The 20,017-nt window shown below is 44.2% G+C and overlaps 1 protein-coding gene across 1 annotated transcript in view; it reads left to right on the top strand.

The window, feature by feature from the left end:
- Window positions 1–20,017, top strand: part of ZCCHC2 (zinc finger, CCHC domain containing 2) — a 65,303-nt gene that overhangs the window by 26,783 nt on the left and 18,503 nt on the right. Inside the window, exons 5-8 of the mRNA XM_006837579.1 lie at window positions 3,269–3,345; window positions 6,380–6,451; window positions 8,329–8,441; window positions 16,179–16,273. Coding sequence (XP_006837642.1) covers window positions 3,269–3,345; window positions 6,380–6,451; window positions 8,329–8,441; window positions 16,179–16,273 — 357 coding nt within the window. The remainder of the gene's footprint in view (window positions 1–3,268; window positions 3,346–6,379; window positions 6,452–8,328; window positions 8,442–16,178; window positions 16,274–20,017) is intronic.

The raw sequence follows: 20,017 nt of genomic DNA on the forward strand, positions 1-20,017 counted from the left end.
ACAAGATAGATAGCGAAACACTGAGACAGGTTTGCATGTCCTAAATGGGACAGAGGTAAAATAGTGATACATGCTTAACCTTGGAACAACAGGGCTCTGGGATACAGGGATCAAGACATAGTTTGAAGAGGGGAAATAATACTAAAATGCTTGACTGTCATATGAATATTGGTTTCCCTTGCCTACTATTGTAAAATAGACACTTGAATGGGATAGAAAGGAATGTTGGAAAACATGATTGGAGAAAATTTGTAAGCCCGTCTAAAGCCTATAACTGATTGGAATACCTAAAAGGGGTTCTAGAACTTGCCCAGTGAAATAGCCCTGTTGCAAAGCCTTTGCAGAGTATAGGAGGACCTTAGTTGTAATCCTGTGTCACATCCAGAACCTTATGAGGTGGGACATTCCCACTTGCAAGGACAAGTAGACCAGCCTGGAATAGCTAGAGCAACAGAAGATACATCTTCAAAGAAAGATCATCAAGAAAAACCCAAAACAAAATTGTCAGCATGACTGGCTACTACAAGAATAAGCAAGCTGGTCGCTGGGAAGCCATCAAGGCAAGCAATGAAGTTCCTTCAGGACAAACTTCCCTCTAAGACTGAAACTCAAAGGGAACACATGAGCAGGCATGTAAGCTTGTTGGCGACCACATTGGTCTACTGATGAGTGGAAGAGGAGGTGGAAAGGCAGCAATGAAGAAATGGGCTGGGTTCAACCATGATCCGTTGACTCAGGTTTACCTGGAGATGAGAGAGAGAAGAGGAAGGGCTGGTTGGTTCAAAGTGTGGTGAGACCTGAGGACACTTGAGCCCATGGACAAGGACATAGCCATAGAGGGTTAGAGCTAAGAGTAAAGCATCCAACTGATACAAAGTGAGGGGAGGTGCACAAGAACACCCAAACTTGCAGACAGAACCATTTGACCTAGCCTCGATGGCTTGATAATGTGTACTCGACTAGAGGAAGATTAAAAAAATAATAATAAATTTTTTTTGATAAAGGAAGCAGGTAAATAGCTACAATTTGATGAACCTGACCTATACTCATGGAGGTAGTAATTCTAAATACCAACAGAGAGGGAAGGAGTCTTCACATCAAGTATCAATGCTATATCCCCTCTGTACACGGGGTAGATAGGGATGGGCAACTTAGATATTGGTTGCCTAAAATAAGGGGGCGATGAAGGCACGAAGTGGCTGGCTTACAAGGTCTCAAGAGGGAGTGTGGGAGGGGAGAAAGTCCGCACTGAATAGTTTTCATCTTGTCTTGATGGGTCTGGTAAAAAGAGATGGGGATAAGATTCATATGATTCAATAGTGAATAATTGTTGTCATGGCTAATTGCGACTGTCACAATTGTAAAGGTAGAAGTTTGGTAACAAAAACAGAGGAATGGTTAATCTTACAGTCCAGAAACAGATTACCCTAGGACCATCAAGGGAGAAGAGTACAATTGGAATGCAGGACCTTATCCAGAGAACCAGCGATGCCAGAGATGGAGGCAGAGATGGGGTCATGGAGAGAGGGAGCAGCTGAGGACTCTAGATTCATGGGAACAGAGGGACTAAGAGCTGGTGGCCAGGAGGCAGACTTGCAGAATGTGCACTTTGGAGGTGTAAATTATTATATATGCCTGAGTGTTTTTTTCTTTTCTGTTTTTTTTTTTTTAAACTAAAGTGAATAGAGATAAGTGCTGCTAAGTGATGGTACATGGAGGGGATTATAAACATTGTAATGAAACAAGGTGTAAGATTTGTTGAATGTAAGACTGATGATCTGCCCTGTAAACTTTCACTCAATCCACAATAAAAACCTTAATAATAATAATGAGTTTTTCTATGAACTTTTTGAGGAGCCCTTATATATGTTAGGAATGTCAGCCAAAAAATATGGGTAATGGTACAGGCTGTGTTTATCAGGAATGCCTGCTTACCTGAAATTGCTCTGTATATGCTGTTGTAGCCTTTCATAGCCTGCCTTCAGTGATGTGTTACAATCTTGTTTCTCCTGCACATCTGTAACTTTTGTATGTTCTGCTTCATCTGTTTTCGTGTCTTCCTCTAGGGCAGAATGAACCTTCCCTTTTTTTCCCTCTGTATTTTTACTCCAGCTAATCCAGTCCCAATCCCATCTGTTCTGTCACATTCCTAACTCTTCCCTGAACCCTTTGTCCTAGCCACATCACCAACATCGGTGACATTACCTCTCTAGTGATCGAAGTAGAGCTTCTTCCTATATCCTGGGCAACAAGCTTTCCTTCTGAAGCTTGCACTTGAATACGTTGCTTCTTTTCATTGTGTAAAAAGATGTACTTCCTAAATTAATACTTCTACTAAAAGAAGTTTCAAATTAGTAGTTGGGGGAACTTGTACATCGGTTTACCTCATAAATAAGCTGCTTATTTTACCTAGTTCAGTTCAGTGTAATGGTACATAAGTCACGAGTGTATAATTTACCACTGTGGTGCCATAGGATCAGCACTGGACTGTGAACCACAGGGTCAGCAGTTCAAGCCCACCAGTCGCTCCTTAGAAACCCTATACAGGGTTGCTATGAGTGGGAACCGACTTGGTGGCACTAAACAACAACAGTCTAGTTGTGATAAATTGTGAAAGATTTTGGTTATCTTCATAGTTCAGCATAATATAATGGGCAGTTTGTACTGACCATTGTGTGATATTAAAGGGTCAGCACTTTCCCAGTTTGATAGAAATTGTTGTCTGTTTTGGTATATTACTTTTGAGTATTTCTTTTCCCGATGAGAAAAAAAAAGAGAGATTTTCTCTTTATAACACCTATTTTGTACAGATAACTGAAAAATCCATGTTTAGGTAATCCTAAAATGCTGTACTTTTGATAATCTAAATAATACTGTTTTGAAGATTATCATCTAGAAAAATAAACTCAGTGCAGGTATCTCTTAATGTGCACAGGGGCGTTAAAAAGTTCATGGGAAATACGGGATGTAAAAGATAATGGAGCTTTTCACCAAACTTTTTGAAGCCCGCACTTAAATATCTTTTTTTTGTCTCTGGAGTGTAGCAGAGCACTTGAAGCTCCTTCAGCCCTCAGCATGAGGAACAGGCGTAGAAAGAGCACTTCATGGCTGGATAGTGTGTAGCTACTCTGTTTTTATTGCGTGTTTCGGGGCCAGTAGTAAAGAGGAAGTGAAGAGCTTACTTGTAAAGCATTATTTGGTCAAAGCACAGGATTGCTTTTGGTCATAGGACATAGAACAAGTTATTTATGCTTCTCTTTCATTTCAGCTGTACACATTGAGAAGATAATGCTGAAAGGAGTCCAGAGGAAAAGGGCTGACAAGTATTGGGAATATACCTTCAAAGTAAGCCGCTATCTCCTAAAAAAGATGTTTCTTCTCCTGTGTTAAACAATTGTTTTTATAAATGTGCTTTTATGACTTTATCCAGCACAAATAAAACGTGCAAATGGCTGTCTGTTAATTGTCGTGGCTGCACAGCCTGGCGTGGGGATGGGTGACTCTGATGGCCAGCTGGGCTGCTCTTTCCACAGTGGCTTTGCGGTTCCTGGAGGAAATGTTGTGCGCGATTCTGCGCAGTCAGGTTTGTTTCGCGGCACAGCACTTGCTGCTTGTGGACATTGTGAACCAGGAATTTGCCGATGCCACTGTGTTTTGTTTCCTTGCTGCTCCCATAACTAATGTTGGGCAGTTAGATCTGGCCCTTAAATCTTCTCCTCACCTTGTTGTCAGTGCCTCTGGACTTGCACCAGTTACATTTAATTTTGACATAACAGTCTGGTTGGTTCCAGATGAACTTCTTAGTCCTTGTTTTGATGATCTTGGCCTTCAGCAAGGGTCTAAGGGTGTCGCGATGGCTGCCTCTGTAGGTAGCGTGTTAAGTGATCTTTTGAAAGAATGGAAACTGAATTTTGGGAAAACGTTTGGTAAGCTTGCTAATTCAAGACAAGAGGTACAACATAAAGATGTAGACTGTTATGAGCCCAATCTTCCTGTGCTCATCTATATATGCACATATATCTCTCCCTCATGAAAAGATGGACTGTTTTCAGTATTTGCTGTGTGGCTTGCCAACTAACAAATGTATTGTGTAACATTAAAATGCCTCCAAACAATGTTACTAAAAACCAGAGCCTTAGACTTAGGGAGAAGTTAGAATGGCCCCAACGTTGTCCAGTGACGATTGCGGTCCTGTCTTTCCTGCATGGTTTTCTGCCCTCTCCTTTCTCTCTGGTGTGTCTATTCCATGGTCCTTGTTGCCTGCCTTCCTCCCTGTAACTGCTCTGCTGACATTGCCGGCTGGAGTGTAGAGCCCCGCTCCCATCACATGATTCCCAGGACCCACCTTGCGATGTCTCCTCCCTGCCTGTTGACTGCTGGGCGGATTCCTCACCACATCTTCATCTCACCTTCACAGCCCTCGCCCTCAACGGTGGGACCAGCCCCTCTCTGGAGCTCTGGAGTGACGTCCAGTTCTGTGCTTCCTGAAACTTTACTTGTTTACCCAGAGGCGTTGCTAGTCCAGCTTCAGCCTGTCCCGGCATGGAGCCATTCCTGACCCTTTAGCAGAACGTTTCTCGCTCATCCAAATCCTTACTGCCACTGTACCTTTCAGATGCTCCCTGAATTGGGTTTCCTGTGTCTCCTTTCCAGTCAGCTCTCGTCTTGTGTGGCATGAGAACCCCCGTCTTTGTGTTATCCCGCCATATCTGACCTGCTTAGGGCCTTTGTTGGATGGATTTCAGAGTGCTGGCTTCTGCTTCGTCTTGCAGGTGTCTGGTCCTCTCCACATGTTTGACCTGAGTTTTGTGACATGTGACCCAGCCCCTCTTTGCTCTCAATGCTTAGTCACATGGCCACTCCTCCTAGCCCCTTCCCCACTAGGACTTTGGTTCTTTATCCCTGGGCTGGTGAGGCTCCCTCTCCTCTTGCCTTACACCCTTCTTCTCTTCTGGGAAGCACTGATGACTGGTTGAAGAGTTTCGTTTCTTCTGCCACCTGACTCTGACCAGTAGAGACGTCCACAGTTCCCTGAGCTCAAGTCACGGATCAGTCCACATTGGAAGAGTAACTTCAAATCCCTTCAGATAGCTGCCAATTCATGCCAGGTTTTGATTTGAGGCTTGCTAGATAAAATTTCCTCTATGTTTTTAAATAACTTACTATAACACGATTACTTGGTAAGGTTTAGCTGCTAGCATATTTCAGATGATTGGTGGGCCACACTCCAGTCCACTGAATGGAAAAGGTCCTCAGGAAGTCTGGAAACATGATAGGTTTCAATACTGTCTCTTAGGCTTACTTCACCTTGCTTCTGGGTGACTTATTTTTTTAATCTTTTCTAGCTTTCAGAAGAATAGCCTTTAGACTTTTGACAAGACCATCCCAAGAGCCCTTCTTTGGAGCTTTGCATTCTCCATCTGAAAATGGAAATGATTAATCATACATGTCCCACCTTCTTCTTCTTGCTGTGAAGTTCTGTTGAATCGGTCCCGACACACAGCGACCCAGTATAGGGTTTCCAAAGAGCGGCAGATGAGTTTGAACTGACCTTGTGCTGCAAACCTACCTTGTGGTCCTGCACCTAACCCTGCCGCGCCACACCTCTTTGTAAACCATGAATCTCCTTAGAGAGAAAACATGGTGCTGCCACCCCACCAGCCAGACCCACTGTGATTGAGACGATGCTGACTCATAGGGACCGTGCATTGGGTTTGTTGTTGTTAAGTCAAGTCGGTTCCGACTCATAGTGACCCTGCATTTTGAAATCCATCCAATAGATGTCCAATAGGAGCAGCAGCTGCTTACAAGACTGTAAGTCTTTATGGGAGCAGAAAGTCTCATCTTTCTCCTGTGGAGTGGCTGGTGGGTTTGGACTGCCGACTTTGCAGTTAGCAATCCAGTGCTTATCCTGTAACACCACCAGGGCTCCTTTAGGTGCTATCAAAGGAGGCAGTAAATTCTAGTTGTGTCTTTCATGAATATAATCTTTTCTTGGACGTAGGTCCACAATGGCAGTAGTGCCATTTTGGTATTCTGCAAGTCACATAAGGACCTTGACATTCCCGCTTCTCAGATACCCCTAAAACACCAGTCACATTGCTTTTAAGACTGCTTTAAAACAAAACAAAACAAAAAACCCTTTCTGAAAAGACTTATTAGGAAATGTATCTGAGTAGAGTACAGTAGTGTACATTGAATTTCAACAATTTTGAGGACGCCATGACACTGCCAGATGAAATTGATTCTATTTTTGTAATTGTTGATAAAACTTACAGAAAGGGCCTGTGTTTTATACGGGGTGGCTTTTCCCAGCCAGTTATCGCCTCAGGAATGACCATGTAATTTATGTGTTTTTGTTTTTGTTTTTTAAAATCAGGTGAATTGGTCTGATCTTTCAGTAACAACAGTAACAAAAACCCACCAAGAACTACAAGAATTTCTACTGAAGGTAAAAGTATAGATTTTATTGTTGGAATGGTTTTAACGTAACATGTAGCCTCCCAAAGGCCTCACGCCAAAACAAACCATCAGGAAAAATTAGAGCACCTGCAGTTCCTGGAACCTCCCCCGTAAACAGTTATAGCAAATGTCATATCCTGTCTAAAGCGCATGTGTTATATATGCTACCTTACGTTATCAGTTAAAGGAAGTGGTGGAGCTTTTCCCGTGTTTTAAGCTTGAACCTTTTTCCTAGTTCCATGTTGGCACATATGTGGTTGGGACTGCCTTCCAGAGAACCTTCTTGTGAAAGAATGCATCTTTGACATGAGGTGCAGTCTTGGCTCTCCGACCTCACAGAGGTTGTGTGCCCTTGGAGGGCTTCCCTATTATTATATATACAACTCCATTTCTACCTTGTTGGAGTTACATCCCCCTCCCCTCCCTCAGTTTAAAGTCTCTAGACTGTTAAGCATAAAACATGATAGAGACAACATCTACAGACTTCAGAGGTGCGTGACACCATAGATCATTTTGTGCTTTATATGAAATTTATTGAAAAGCATATGGGCAGAAGTAAATACCATATATTATTCTTCAGTATTCAAGGGTTTTAAAATGTATTGGTTACTAGGGAGACAAAATAGACAGCCCAGAAGTGGGAAACATTCCCAACTCAATTATGAATTTTGAGTCACGAAGTTGCAGACTTCCGGAGGCTCCAGCACCTGAATTTTCAGGACAGTTCTGGTCTTTAAATTGTCTGCTTGCCACCGTCAGCGCATCGTCATTTCAGGTCAGTCATCGGTCTGTATCCGTAAAGCTGGAGGGGACTTTGTCATCATCACCTTGCAGAAGTTTGAGCAGCACATTAGAAGCTAGCTCTCAGAGGACATGCAAGCTGTCTGGAGAGTCCTGGGCACTAGCTCCCCTTTCCTGTGGCTCCTTTTAAACCTGGGAGTGAGAGAACTCCTTCACACACTTGGTGGTTGGCTTAGCTACATGCCAGAGTTGCATGTTCATCAGTTAAAACTATCTTCTTAGTAGCTGCATAGGACTTCGTGTCTATTCTGCTGTGGTCACCAGAATGTAATCTTCTGGAAAGCAGGCATTTTTTGGGGGGGGGGTGGTCTTTTTCTTAACTGCTGAATCTGCAGAACCTAAAACATTGTCTAGGAGTGAGTAGGGGTTTGAACCCTTGTTGGCTGCATACGTGAATGAGGAAGGAAAGATAATGAACGTTTTTAGGTGGTTTTCTATGAGATACTCGGGCTTGTCATTAAAGGCATGCTTGTGCTGGTCAGACGCCAATACCTGTGCTCTGACTGGTGCAGAACGTGAGCCCAGACCCTAGGGGTGGGGGGCCAGCGTTGCCGAAAGTAAGGTTTGAGAGGAGAGGACATTGTAAGCAGGAGAATGGAGTATACACAACACAGTTTAAAGCTGGACTGGACATTGACGATAAAACACACTTGAACACAAATCCATTTGTCAGTGTTTATGACGGATCAGCACTCTGTCCAGTAGTAATGTGACTATCCACACCCACTGGGTATGTGTGACGAAGAAGAGCCATCAGTGTCAGTGGTTCCGTTGGCCTGCTCGCTCCCCAGAGCCTGTTTCACTGGATGTCTCTGCACCCCAGGAGGCCCTAGGGTGACTGGAGACAGACAAACACATTTGCTTTTGATATGGAGGAATCTTATATACTGCTTTAGTATAGGCCCTATGTCATGATGATTTGGACAGGAAACTGCTTCCAGGTGATTATGTAAGCAGGGGGCATTTACCTGCGTCTTATTCAGCCTGTAACACATTTTACCAGTAACTAGGTCACTTAACCTTGGTCATAGTTTTATTTATTTTTTTATGTTTTACTTTTTCTAGCTTCCAAAGGAATTGTCTTCAGAGACTTTTGACAAGACCATCCTAAGAGCCCTGAACCAGGGTTCCCTGAAAAGGGAAGAACGGCGCTATCCTGATCTCGAGCCCATCCTAAGGTAGCAACTGTACGGGATGCCATGCCAGGCGGGGAGTCAGGTAGCAGCCATCCACGCCAGCCCACCGAGATGCCCATCTGGAGTACTTTAGAAACGGGCTTTCTCCCTGCGCTGTCGTGTGCGTGTGGGGCCACAGTGAAAGGCACTGTGCTGGTTTCTAACTGTGCTCTTCACCTCTCTGACTTCAGAGAGCCGCTTCCAAAATGTGCAAATGCTCGACAAGACCATTCATTGTTCCATCAAATACTTATTTATAGAGAGAAGAGGTCCTGGTCTAGGAGATTTTGGGTGTGTTTTGGTTTTCTTTTTAAGTTGTCGCATAAGATGGGGACATGAAGGCAAATGGTTCTTTTTAAGCACCTGCATGTCTGCCGTTTGCCAGGTCTTTGCCCTCATGATGTATAGAGGTTACCGGGAAAGACCAGTGTTGGCGAGGTGTGTATTAAATGTCCTGCCAGGGCTTTCAGCGCACCCTGTGTCCATAGGAAGAGTTGGAGATTGAAGACACAGGCGAGGTGTAAGTGATGGGACTACAGGGTCCCTGAGGAGGCAAGACGATGGGAGATTACAGTTGCTGTTTCCTCATGGGAAGTTAAAGACTTGCTGAATGGGGTAGGTAGAGGCTGGGGATGCCTGAGAGAAGCGAGGCTTGAAAACAGGTGTGTGCAGATTTGAACACCAACCAGATGAGAGAGACCCAGTAAGCTGGACCAGGTTTCCATCACGGAGTGAAACTAGGAAGGTCTGCTGGCTGAGCAAACAGTGGTTGAAGGACAGGTGTCTTGGGAGAGACCAGGTAATCAAGGAGGAAGAACCCAGGTGAAATGAGAGCATGAATTATCTGGATTAGCGATTTTCCAGGTGAAGCAGTCCTTGTGAAGATGGAGGTTCAGAGTGTGGATTCTGGCAGCCATCACTCAAACTCCTGTTGTGTGCCTTCTCCTGTAAGACAGAAAGATATTAAGAAATAATAGCCAGGCTGTCTTTTGAATCTTGGTTTCCCAGGCATACCACTATAAAATAGACACTGGAGGGGGAGAGAAAGGAATAGCCAGAAATATCACCATAGAAAGCTTGTAAGTCCATCTTCTGCCTATAACTGATTGGAATACCTAAAATGGGGCTACAATGTGTCCAGTGAAGGAGGTTTCTTGCAGAGTCTCTGTATTACACAAGACCATAGGTGAATTCCTGAACAGCATCCAGAATCCTCACAGGTGGGAAATTTCCACTTGAATGGATGGACAGACCAGCCTGGAGTGGCTAGAAGAACAGAAGATACTTCTTGAAAGAAACACCAACAGGAAAAATACAAAACAGCATAGGCAGACCGACTGATTACTACAAGAACAAGCAAGTTGCTCGCCTAGGAGGCATCAAGGCAAGTGGTCGTATTCCCTCAGAGCAAACCCCCTTCCAAGACTAAGACTCAATAGGAATACACACTCTGATTGGTGACCATGATTGTCACTGATAAAAGGAAGTGAGGGAAAAACAGCAATGAAGCTGGGAGCTAAGCCCTACAACGTTCAATATACTCCTGCGAACCCGGGTGGAGACCTGGTTGGCCAACATTGTGGCAAGACCTGGGGACTCTTGGGCCCAGAGTCAGCGACATAGCCACAGAGGACTAGAGTGGAGAGTGAAGCTTCCCCTGATATGAAGAGAGGGCATATGCAAGAAAACCCATGCTTGCAGATAATATCCACTTGACCTGGCTTCAATGACTGGATGATCAGAGCTCAACTAGAAGAAGAAAGAAGAGGCAAAAAAAGAGTAATCTGATACAATTTGATGAACTTGACCTACACCTATGGATGCAGTAGCTCAAAAGAGGGAACAGATCTTTATAGCAAGGATCATTCCCACCTCCTCCATATACAGAGTGGACAGGGATGAGCAACTTGGACATTGGCTACCCAGAATGGGGGGGCAGAGTACAGAGGCAAGAAGTGACAGGCTTACAAGCTTTCAAGAGGGAACCTAGATCCAGAGGGCTTGGAGGGAGGTAGAATCTCCACTGAGTAGTATCCAGTCTGTCTAGGTGGGGCCGAGGAAAGAAAATGCGGATAGGTCTCTTATGATACAGTAGTGAATAATTGTTAACAGGACTGATTGTGAGGGTTGGAAATGTAAAGGTAGATGTTTTGTAGCAAGGAGGGGAGTGATTAACTTTGCAGTCTAGGAGCGGAGGTCCCTGGGACCATCAAGTGAGAAGAGCAGAGAGCGGGACCCTACCCAGAGAAGCAGTGACGCCAGAGATGGAGGCAAAGATGATGACGTGGAGAGATGGAGCAGCTGGGGACTTTAGACCCAGAGAGGGAGAGGGGCTGTGTGCTGACGACCGGGGGGGACAGGCTTGCAGAGTATACCCTTTGGTTGGTGAATGATACATGGAGGGACTGTAACCATGGCAATGAAATGATATACGATAGGATGAATGTAAAACTAATATTCTCCCATGTAAACTATCACATAATTCACAATAAAACATTTAAAAAAAAAAAAAAGAAAAGAAATACTAGCCAACGAGGAAGCAAATGTACTTGACTGGAAACTTACAACCATTAATAACATCCATTGCAGAGTTTGTAAAAACAGTATCGGATTGTAAGGCTTAGTGAGAGTCAAGGCTAACTTGAGGGAGACTCCCTGTTCTCTGCCCCCTGAACATCAAATGATTCCCTGGGGAAGCAGACTTACTGAGACAGAGGAAGAAAGAAGGCAGCTAGGTGATCACCTCTTGGAATGCCCCTCACCCATCCTGAGTACTGAGTGGGACCCAGTTGACTCTTCTCAGTGTGGGGTGGGACTGAGTATTGCTTCTCCACAGACAGACAGAAATCTAGGATGGGGAGGATTTTCATGGGTTGACAAGATCCCAGGTGTGACAGGAAATGAATGACTAGAATTAAGTCACCTGCCAAAGACATACAAGCCAAGAGCTCAGAGTCAGGTGGCTCACTGTGTGCATGCTTGATGGTAGCAGTGTGGTGGAAGACAATGGAGAAGTAAGTCAGTAGAGCAGATGGCACAAGTGACTATAATTGTGGCAGAGTGCCCTAAAGCATGGTGCACGACAGAGACTAGGTACAATTGGGGGGTAGAGGAGCCAAAGGCCATCTTCACAGGGCCACATACCCTTGTTGCCACCTGAGTGGGCTACGGGGAAGGCTCAACTCCAGGGGCCAGCCAGACTGTAGTCGGAATAAAGGAGTGCTGGACTCCTTCATTGAGGAGGCTGAGTGTTGGGTAGTCTCTGCGGTGTACAGTAGAAGGTTTGGAGATGAAGGAGTCATGGGAGAGGCTGGGGCAGGCCATTACAGGAGTGAGAGGAGATGAGAGTTTGGGTGAGGGAAAAGTGAGTGGATTCTTGGGTGGCCCCTGGAGATCTTGCTGAACTCACACTCTTAATTCTGTAGTTCTGATACGCTCTATAAGGTAACTGGTGGTCCAGGACATCCTTTGAGTGGCAAGGCCAGATGTGGTGGTGGGCACTCAGGTATATAGCATCTAAAGGTGCCTTAGGAAGAGCTTCTGCAGTTGTCATATGGGAGTGGGCGGTGGACAGGATGAGGGGGTGACCGGTGGTTGACACTGCAGGGAGCAGTAAGGAAGCCAGATGGCAGCCTGGTGTCTGGTGAGTGACAGAACATGAATCTTAGAGGCTGGCTAGGTGGTGCCTGCCGTCGTCCATCCGCATACTGGCTGCAGTATGTGCTCTGACCCCAGCAGGTGATATTTATCACTTAGTCTCAGATGCCAGCCAAGGTCATTCGCTTGTCTGATGTCACATGCGTGCATGTGCATGGCCAGTGGTAGACTCAAAGTTGCACCGTGATGCCCTGTCCAGTTCCCACCTCATTCGGTTGTCTGGCTACAGAGTAAGCAACGGTTTCATTCGGTTGATTTTAGATTGGGGGTGGGGGCTTCACCATAAACCCAAGAAATGCTCCATACGGAACACTCGGGAAATTATAGAAAAGTATGAAACAAAATGAAATCTGAAACAGAACTGAAATTCAAACACTTAAAAAATCAAGTTTCTGTGTGAGATTTAAAAGGAAGTACGTTGTTGGCAAAGTGAAGTTAAAGCTCAAGTTCAGAGCAGTCACCAAGGTAACCATCGGTGACATTTTGATTTCTCCTTAGTGTTCTGTTTTGCCTATGATGTTAGATAGGCAGTTTTATTGCCTATTTGTCCTGTCCAATTTTGAGCATTTGATAGTGAATTCTTCAGAAACATTTTGAATGGCTGCAAAGTGCATCGCATCTGGCTTTGTAATCGCTCAGCTATTCCTTATTGTTGCACATAGTGATAATTTTTTGTTTGTGTCTTTTTCCTAAAAATAAATCTCTGACCATTTTTGTACCTAAAACACCTTCCCAGTTTATGTTTAACCGCTGAGGAGCGATTCTTTGGAATTGATGTACTGATTCAAAGAATACATTTGCCACCCTCACAAAGGATCCCTGCTATACGTTATATTTCTGAGGAAAGGCTGTGTACACTGCAGACCTGGTGTGGTGCTGTAGGGTCAGCACTAGACTGCTAAGTGCAAAGTCAATAGTTCAAACACCCCAGTTGCTCCTCGGAAACCCTATACAGGGTCACTATGGGTCGGAACCAACTCGATGGCACTTAACCACAACAAGTGGCAGATACTACCAGAGTAGACTGACTTCTTAGCGCTTCATGGCTAGCTTTAAGTGTCATTTTGCCCTGAACTGCAGAGTTGGTTTGAACTTCAAGGTCGGCAGTTCAAGCTCACCAGCTGCTTCTCGGAAACCCTACACAGGGTCGCTATGGGTCGGAACTGACTCAACGGCACTTAACAACAGCAGCAATCTGATAGGTGAATTATTAATCTCGTCGTCGTTTTCATTTCCGTTTTAATAGTGATGTGATGTTCAGTACCAGTCTCTGAGTGTAGCCATTTGTGATTTTTGGGAGAGCATCTTTTCCTGACCCGTTGATCCTGTTTTGGATCCAGTGCTTGTTTTTTTTTACCTTTACAATTAAATGTATTGACATTATCAAGTTGTGTTTTGCATGAGACTGCCTTTCAGTTAGTTAAGATTGTTCAAAATGAAGTCTAAGTTAAAATACTATGGTAGGTCTCCCCGTCTTTGTGTCTGTTCTCCCACACCTGGTGTTCAACATGACAGAGTGTGTCGGTGAAATGTTAGGCATGTCCCAGAAGCCATCTGGGATCAACATTAAGTGGTAGCTATGCGTCATCCTTACGTCAAAATAAACTTTAGATGGCGCAAGGATTTAAATGCAAGAAGGAAAACATGACTTTTATAATGTTGAGTATGAAACTCGTTTCTAAATCTTACACAACATCTTCTTGTTAAGTGCCTTTGAGTCGGTTCAGACTCTCAGCGACCCTATATAGCATTTCCGAGGAGCGGGGCTGGTAGGTTTGAACCACTGACCTTTCGGTTAGCTTCCCAGTGCATATCCTACAGCGCCACACCAGGATCCCCTCACACAGTATCTCAGAGCCACTGAAACAGAACTGAAATCTAAACACTTAAAAAATTAAGTTTCTGCGTGAGATTAAAAAGGAAGTACATTATTGGCAAAGTGAAGTCAAAGCTCAAGTTCAGAAAAGATCCTTGCTATTCATTTCTTTCACATCAAGCAAACGCCTAAAAAGGCTAAGAGAATGAAAACTAGTAACCGGCAGTGGGAGCTAGTGTGTGTGTAGTGAGATGGCTCCACCCTTTTCTTGAGCATGTCAGGGCTTTTAAGTCTTAAATTCACTGGTGGTTTGTGTGGTGTAAGGAATATAAGTGTTACTTACATGTTCTCCAAGATGGCTACCTTCACACTACTGTTCATAAGGTGTTAGGATACTTCAGTCTCAGTTTTTGAATGTTAGATTATTAGTGTTATGCATAGAGGAGCCCTGGTAGTACAATGGTTAAGTCCTTGGTGTTAATTGAAGGATTAATGGTTCTAACCCAGTAGCTGCTCCGAGGAAGAGAGACGTGGCAGACAGCATCCATAAAGCGTGTAATCTTGGAAACCCTCTCGGGGGTCAGTTCTTTCTCCTGTAGGCTGCTGTGAATCGGAATCAACTCCGCGCCAGTGGCTTTGGTTTATGTAATTGAATTTCTAAGTGGATTGGTTGGTACAAGACATCCTGCTTTTAGTCCCAGATAGGCTGCAAATGAGAAAAATGAAAATGTGGCCAAATAGTCTGTGGCCATTCTCTTTTGGTGTTGTTGGTGATGTGCTCATAGTGTTTCCAAGGCTGTAAATCTTTATGGGAACAGAAAGCCTCGTCTTTCTCCCGCGGAACAGCTGGTAGTTTCAAACTGCTGACCGTGAGGTTAGCAGCCCGACTCGTAACCACTACGCAGCAGAGCTCCTTCACAGGTTATAATTGCCATCTGGTAACAGCATCACTGTGTAGTGGCTCTGCAGTTGAGATTCAGTCTCGTAGGTGGTGTCTAGACTCCAGCTTTGAACTGAAGTTTTGCTTGTGCTTTTGATCAATACTTGGAGTGGATTCCATGCTTGCCTTTGGGTTTTGAATGCCAGCCTTTGCAAGCATCCCCACTCAAACTTCAGTGTTACCTCTTCCCTCCCTTCCCCCTTTGTTTACCTCTTCAATGTTTACCCCTTGTTTGATACCAGGAAGCCATGTTGCCTAATGCACAAGACAGCTTTGGCCACAAGGCACATCTTTTGGTATATGGTGGGTTTCATGACTTTATAATTAATCTGAATGATAGGTCAGAAACCTTAGGAAGAGATGAAGAAATGTAACATGAACATTTAAGGTGTTATGTTTCCGCAATAATGGAAGAGATTTGTCTGTTGGACACCTAAGTGCTGTATGCAGGGAACCAGCTTATTTTATTTGACACTTAGAAACATGGGGGATTGAGCCTGTCGCCAATAAGGAAATTGAGTTAGAAAGGCTAAATAAATTACTTATTTTGGGTGGGCCAGCTTCTAAGTGGTTGAACTGGTATTCAGACCATGAGTAAACTCTGCATTAGGCAAGTCAGTAACTGCATGCTAGAGATCCCCTTATGCGGGTACCACGGGAGGGGAGACCTCCAGTTGGAATCCTTTCAGCTGCATTCATCACATATGAGAAAAGTTGGTTCTCAAAGGATAGCAGATAACGTAGAATCATGGTGTGACACCACACTGCGTATCAGTCATCATCACTTCATCAAGTTGTGTCTTAGGATGTAGAAATAGTTGTGTAATACACATGAAGTAACTAAGCAGACCCTTAGCTTAGCAGACTTCCCACCCTTGGAGTGCAGAGGCCCTTTATTGGTCCGGCCCCATGAGGAGCAGTACTATCTGTGAAGACAAGAAGGAAAATGCGTTTCTCTTTCTGAGCAGAAAGGATCACTTGGCAGAAAGGCTGAAATCATACATTTATGTAATCTTTTTTTTTTTTTTTTTGACAGAATTGAACTCAACACTAGAGTATCCAAATATTTAGAAATTGCAAATAGATCTGTTTAGTTGTCTCTTGCAAATAAGGTTTAAATTTTGCTCCCTTTCTCATGTATGTGTTAACACCTTAGAAAGTAATGTTCTCTTCTTCAGGGAAAACAAACAAGCAAACAAATATATATGCCTTTTATACCTAAAATAAACGGCTGCTTATGTTTGCTTTATAATCTAAACTGGGCTCTGGTGGATTTATGTTACGTGAAATCCTGAAATTAACAAACCTCTTTTTTGTTTCTCTGCAGGCAACTTTTGTCAACTTCATCACAAGCTTTCCTCCAGAGTCAGAAAGTACACAGCTTTTTTCAGTCCATATCATCCGAGTCTTTGCACAATCTCAGTAAGCATCCTTCTGTTCCTCTACGTGAATCCGTTTCCTTGTTTGGTGTTCTTACTCTACTGCCATCTTGTATGGGGTTGTCCTTGGAGTTAAAGCCAAGGAGCAATCCGCATTGACTCTTGAAATATTTGTTGTTTTTATTGAGTTTTTATAAAATGATGTGTGAACATGAATGTGGAACAACAGACTGAGCCAGAGGCAAGTACCTCAAAACCTTTGGGACATACTTGATCCTTGAGCTTCTTGACAACGCTGGCTGGCAGGCGAGGGTGATATTAAATGTTGATGATGTGATGTATATCCTATACTCTGTTCCCTGTCCCCATGAATGACCTTCCATCCTCCCAACACCCCCAGCTGGAAACATCGGCCTATTCTTGTTCACTTTTCTGCTTCGTGTTTGTTCTGAGATTTTTAAAGGCCAGCCGTGCTGCACAAAGGATATCTTCCCCTCTGTTCCCTGTTATTTCAGATAAGGCTTTGCTTCCACGCATAAGCCATTTATCTACAAAGTCTAGCTCTTCTCTGAGCTTCCAGTTCCACGCTCTGTTTTAACCTGTCCCAGGATCAGCTCAGCGTTAAATTGGAATGCTGATCTGAGACTTTAGCCCTGCTGTTAGCTTACAGAGCCCCCTTTCTGCCCTTCTGTGCTCTAACTCCTTGAAGACTCAGCATTTACTTGGGGCAGCTGCCAGTCTCCATCACTGGGTCTTTGCACATCTGGACCCTCACTTGAGTGTTCTGCTGTAGCATGTGAGAGTCTCCAAGGCCACCCTCAGGTTCAGTAATTCAGTAGAAGGGCTCACAGTGAGAGCCCACTGTTATATTTGCAGCTACAGTTATAATAGCCAAAGGTTACAGATTCAAATCAGCCCAGAGAAACAAGGCATATGAAGCAGAATTCAGCCAAGTCCCTTCCCAGTGGAGTTGTGGACGGCACTAACTCCTCCCAGCCATAGTGTGTGTGTGGCGGTATGCATGTAGTATTGCCAACCAGGGAAGCTCACCTGAGCCTTAGCATCTCGAGTTTTGACTAGGACTCAGTTGTGTGACTTTTATGGTTGTTAGCTGCCTAGCTGAATTTTAGTCTTCACATGCTCTAAAGGTTGAGCTGAAGTTGTCAAGTATCATGGAGTCAGTACCAACTTATGGCAACCTCTGCACAGCACAATGACACACTGCCGGATCCTGTGCCATCTCCACGATTTTTGCTATTTAAACCCATTGTTGTAGCCACTGTGCCAATGCATCTCACTGAAGGGCTTCCTCTTTTTTGCTGACCTTCTACTTAACCACACATGATGTTCTTCTCCAGGGACTGGTCCCTCCCGATAGCATGCCCAGAGTATGTGAGATGAAGTCTCCCCATCCTCCCTTTTAAAGAGCATTCTGTTACATTGTTTCTAAGATAGATTTGTTCGTTCTTCTGGCAGTCCATGGTCTAGTCAATATTCTTTGCCACCATAATTGAAATGCATCAGTTCTTCTTTGGTCTTCCTTATTCATTGTCCAGCTCTTGCCTGCATATGAAGTGATTGAAAATACCTTGGTGTGGGTCGGGTGCATCTTAGTCCTCAAAGTGACATCTTGGCTTTTTAAAGCATTCGAGAGGTCTTTTTGCAGCAGACTTGACCAGTGGCAAAAATCATTTGATTTCTTGACCGCTCCTCCCATGGGTGTTGATTGTGGATCCAACTAAAACACAATCCTTGACAATGCAGTCTCGTCTCCATATAGCACGATACTGCTAGAGGTTGAACTGAAGCTGGCCCCACAAATCACTGTGTTGGACTGTCCGCTGTGGCTGAGACTGACAGGGAGACAAAGATGTTCTTCCCGGCCAGGGTGTTTCAAAGAAGTACAGCCGCCATAGCAAAGAACTTTGTTGTTCTTTCAATCCTTGTCTGCTTTCAACATAGTCTTGTTTTCCTTCACCTACTCCTGGGGTGGCGCTGGAGGATTATCACTGGACTGGGAACCTCAAGGTCCGGCAGTTCAAACCCACCACCCACTCCTTGGAAACTTACAGTGTCAAGATGAGTTGGAACCAACTCAGCAGCCTTCACGTCAACAACAAAAGGGGGTAGAAATGCATCATTTCTCAGTTTGAGGTTGGAGACATACTATAACATATTGGGTTAACATAGATTTTTTTAGTTGTGTATTTTATCGTTAAGTGCCAACGCAAAGTGGTCCCAACTTATCTGGACCCTATGTAGGATTTCCGAAGAGTGCTTGGTGGGTTTGAACCATGGCGTTAGCGGTCCAGCACTTATTCAGCAGCACACCAGGACTCCAGTTGTGTTTGTTAGTGTTAAGTGTCGTCGAGTCAATTCCAACCGATAGTGACCCTGTACAGGGTTTCCAAGGAGCAGCTGGTGAGCTTGAACCATCGACCTTGCAGTTCAGACAACTTTGCAGCCTGACGCATTAGCCCACAGAGCCACGCCAGGACTCCCAGTTGTGTTTATACGCCTTAAATATTTGGAAGAGGCTACTGTCAGTTAAGGGAGTCCTTGTGTGGTGCTGTGGGTTAATGAGCTGGACTTCAAAGCTGTTTGAACCCCAATGTCGGTGGTACAGGGTCACTATGGGTCAAAACCGACTCGACGGCACTTAACAATAACAACAGCTAGCAGTTAGAATGAAAAGCATGTGACAAATAATTGAGGCATTATGAACCAACAACTCTCTGGTTAATTTTGTGCCTGAAAAGTGGCAGTCATTTTATTTGGTTTTGTTGTGGTTTAGCAAGAATCCTGATTATTCTAGAATATATAGATTTAACCATCAGTGTGCTGTGTCTGAATGAATCAACTGAGAATACTTTTAGTAATGTTATTAAGTGCCGTCAAGTCGGTTCCAGCCCATAGCGACCATTTATAAGGTTTCCGATGAGCGACTGGTTAGCTTGAACTGCCCACTTTGCAGTTCAAAACCAACCTTGCAGTTCAGTGCATTAACCCACAGGGCCACACCAGGACTCCACTTTTAATAACAAGTATCTATAAAAGAAGATGAGGCTTTCTGTTCCCGTAAAGATTTACAGCCTCGGAAACCCTGTATGGGTCGCTATGAATCGGAACCAACTCTACGGCACATAACAACAACATCTATAAAAGAAAGGGAAAAAAAATCTCTTCAATTCTAAAAATGCTTTGAAGCAAAAAAAGTGATACTTTTAATTGAGAAGAGTAGTCTGCCCAGGAGAATTTACCCCTACGAGTAGTTTATGTTGAACTAAGAGAAAACTCATTTTCACAGCTTGACAGCCTGCTGTGAAAGGTGCAGGGGTCGGTAGCTTCTGTGTAGGGCATCAGGTTGGTAAAGGTTAAAATACGTTCTCGAGTACATGCTGTGGGATTGTGGGAAATCTTGCCCAGAGAGTGCCCACACGAGCCTGACTTGTTTTACCAGTGAACACATCTTGTTACAGTTCAATTGCTCCTACTTGTTCTGACAAGTTCAGAGCTCTACCTCTGTTCCCTGGGCTAGAGAGCAAGCTTACCAAAATGAACACAGAATAAAACCTTCTAGCCCTGAACTGCTTTAACCACAAGGTTGGCAGTTCAAACCCACCAGCCGCTCCTTGGAAATCTTCTATAGCAGGGGTGGGGAACCTGTTTTCTGCCCAAATCATTCATGGGCCATTTATCAAGTTAAAAAGATTAGCCTGCTGTATTTGGTGAAACGTTGAATTTTCTCACCCCTAATGTGATGGCTGGAGTTCTGGTGTGACGCTGC

The sequence above is a fragment of the Chrysochloris asiatica genome, unplaced genomic scaffold, assembly GCF_000296735.1.
Source record: "Chrysochloris asiatica unplaced genomic scaffold, ChrAsi1.0 scaffold00021, whole genome shotgun sequence".
In the NCBI taxonomy this organism is placed as follows: Eukaryota; Metazoa; Chordata; class Mammalia; order Afrosoricida; family Chrysochloridae; genus Chrysochloris; species Chrysochloris asiatica.